This window comes from Chiloscyllium plagiosum, chromosome 18 (genome assembly GCF_004010195.1).
Source record: "Chiloscyllium plagiosum isolate BGI_BamShark_2017 chromosome 18, ASM401019v2, whole genome shotgun sequence".
NCBI classification, from domain to species: Eukaryota; Metazoa; Chordata; class Chondrichthyes; order Orectolobiformes; family Hemiscylliidae; genus Chiloscyllium; species Chiloscyllium plagiosum.
In genome coordinates this window covers 19,659,279-19,661,651 of record NC_057727.1, presented here as the reverse complement: position 1 = coordinate 19,661,651, position 2,373 = coordinate 19,659,279, and the positions used below count along the sequence as shown (strand labels likewise).

The following is a 2,373-nucleotide window of genomic DNA, read 5'->3' as shown; positions in this document are numbered from 1 at the left end:
GTATGGTTATCTACTTTGGTGGCAAGAACAGGAAGGCAGATTACTACCTCAATTGAATCAATTTAGGTAAAGGGGCAGTACAGCGAGATCTGGGTGTTCTTGTACACCAGTCAATGAAGGTAAGCATGCAGGTACAGCAGGTAGTGAAGAAGGCTAATAGCATGCTGGCCTTCATAACAAGAGGAATTGAGTATAGAAGCAAAGAGGTGCTTCTGCAGCTGTACAGGGCAAAGGTGAGAGCACACCTGGAGTACTGTGTGCAGTTCTGGTCTCCAAATTTGAGGAAAGACATTCTGGCTATTGAGGGAGTGCAGCGTAGGTTCACGAGGTCAATCCCTGGAATGGCGGGACTACTATACGCTGAAAGACTGGAGCGACTGGGCTTGTATCCCCTTGAGTTTAGAAGACTGAGAGAAGAGAGGATCTGATTGAGACATACAAGATTATTAAAGGATTGGACACTCTGGAGGCAGGAAACATGTTTCCGCTGATGGGTGAGTGCTGAACCAGAGGACACAGCTTAAAAATATGGGGTAGACCATTTAGGACAGAGATGAGGAGAAACTTCTTCACCCAGAGAGTGGTGGCTGTGTGGAATGCTCTGCCCCAGTGGGCAGTGGAGGCCCAGTCTCTGGATTCATTTAAGAAAGAGTTGGATAGAGCTCTCAAGGATAATGGAATCAAGGGTTATGGAGATAAGGCAGGAACAGAATACTGATTAAGGATGATCAGCCATCATCATATTGAATGGTGGTGCAGGCTCGAAGAGCAGAATGTCCTACTTCTGCACCTAATGTCTATTGTCTATTGAATTGTGATGAAGTTTATTTAAATGGGTACGACTGTGGTTGAGAAGTTACTTGTTATCTTTTTGTTACTAACCTGGTAATACATTGTAGCTGGTTTCAGTTTCATCAATACCTATATACGAATCAAGGAAGGTTGCAGTGCCTTCATCTGCATTCATGTTTGGAACTTTTGCAGGGGAGAGTGGACGTCTAGGTATGGATTGTCTGGCTGGATTGCGATTCACAATGCCAACTTGTTGTCCTTGAGGGTGGAGCTGCCTCCACTGACTCCCATTGGTTGCCTTAATTTCCCTCTTACCAATAATAACACAGAAGTTGAGAAGTACGAAGAACAAAACAAAATTTACTTTCATTATTTTTCTTTAGGTATCACCTGTAAGAAGGAAAGTGAAAACATAAACATAAGTTTCCTGAATTTTATTCCCCAGGTTTCTACAGTTAATGATATTAATACATATATTAATATTAATACAGAATTTTTTTTCCATCTAAAATGCTTCAAAATGATCATTTAATTTGCTTGTTCATTTAACTAGCAGTTTGCATGTTATTTAGAATCCCTACAGTGTGGAAACAGGCCCTTTGGCCCAAAGGGTCCACACCATACCTCCAAAGAGTAACCCACCCAGACTCATTCCCCTACCCTATTATCCCATGTTTACCCCTGATTAATGCACCTAACCCAAACATCCCTAAACACTATGGGCAATTTAGAATGGCCAATTCACCTAAACTGCACATCTTTAGATTATGAGAGGAAACCAGAGCACCAGGAGGAAACCCATGCAGACATGGGGAGAATGTGAAGAACTGAACTATGGAGTATTTGTCATGGAACTGCCTGCTAGTTTAAACTGAAAAATATAACCACTTCCGGTAACCAGTAGAAATTTTAATATCAATATGCTCTTTGAGTTTTACTCAAAAAAATGCCAGCTTACGAAATAAGTTTATATGATAGTCTTGGGCTGCTTCCACCGCCAAATCCAAGCCACCGGATGCCTGGAGGAAGAACGCCTCATCTTCCGCCTTGGGACCCTCCAACCACATGGTATCAATGTCGATGTTACCAGTTTCCTCATCTTCTCTCCCCCGCCTTATCCAAGATCCAACCCTCCAACTCAGCACCACCCTCTTGAATTGTCCTACCTGTCCATCTTCCTTCCCACCTGTCCATTTTCCTTCCCACCTATCCACTCCACCCTCTGCTCCGACCTCCTATCACAGGAGTTCAGACAGCATCCAAGGAGCAGGAAAATCGACGTTTCGGGCAAAAGCCCTTCATCAGGAATACAGGCAGAGTGCCTGAAGGGTGGAGAGATCAGGCACTCTGCCTGTATTCCTGATGAAGGGCTTTTGCCCGAAACGTCGATTTTCCTGCTCCTTGGATGCTGTCTAAACTGCTGTGCTTTTCCAGCACCATTCTAATCCAGAATCTGCTTTCCAGCATCTGCAGTCATTGTTTTTACCTCCGACCTATCACATCACACCCACCTTCATCTACCTATTGCCTTCCAAGTAACCTTTCCCCCAGCCCCAGCCCCCACCCATTAACCTCTCAGCA

At 44.2% G+C, this 2,373-nt stretch overlaps 1 protein-coding gene and 1 long non-coding RNA gene across 2 annotated transcripts in view; one reads left to right on the top strand and one right to left on the bottom strand.

Moving 5' to 3' along the window:
- LOC122558930 overlaps window positions 1–2,373 on the top strand; it is a 269,987-nt gene that overhangs the window by 237,243 nt on the left and 30,371 nt on the right. The window lies entirely within an intron of this gene.
- ecm2 (extracellular matrix protein 2, female organ and adipocyte specific) overlaps window positions 1–2,373 on the bottom strand; it is a 63,936-nt gene that overhangs the window by 48,861 nt on the left and 12,702 nt on the right. The window contains exon 4 of the mRNA XM_043707886.1: window positions 883–1,182. Coding sequence (XP_043563821.1) covers window positions 883–1,162 — 280 coding nt within the window. The 5' untranslated portion in view covers window positions 1,163–1,182. The remainder of the gene's footprint in view (window positions 1–882; window positions 1,183–2,373) is intronic.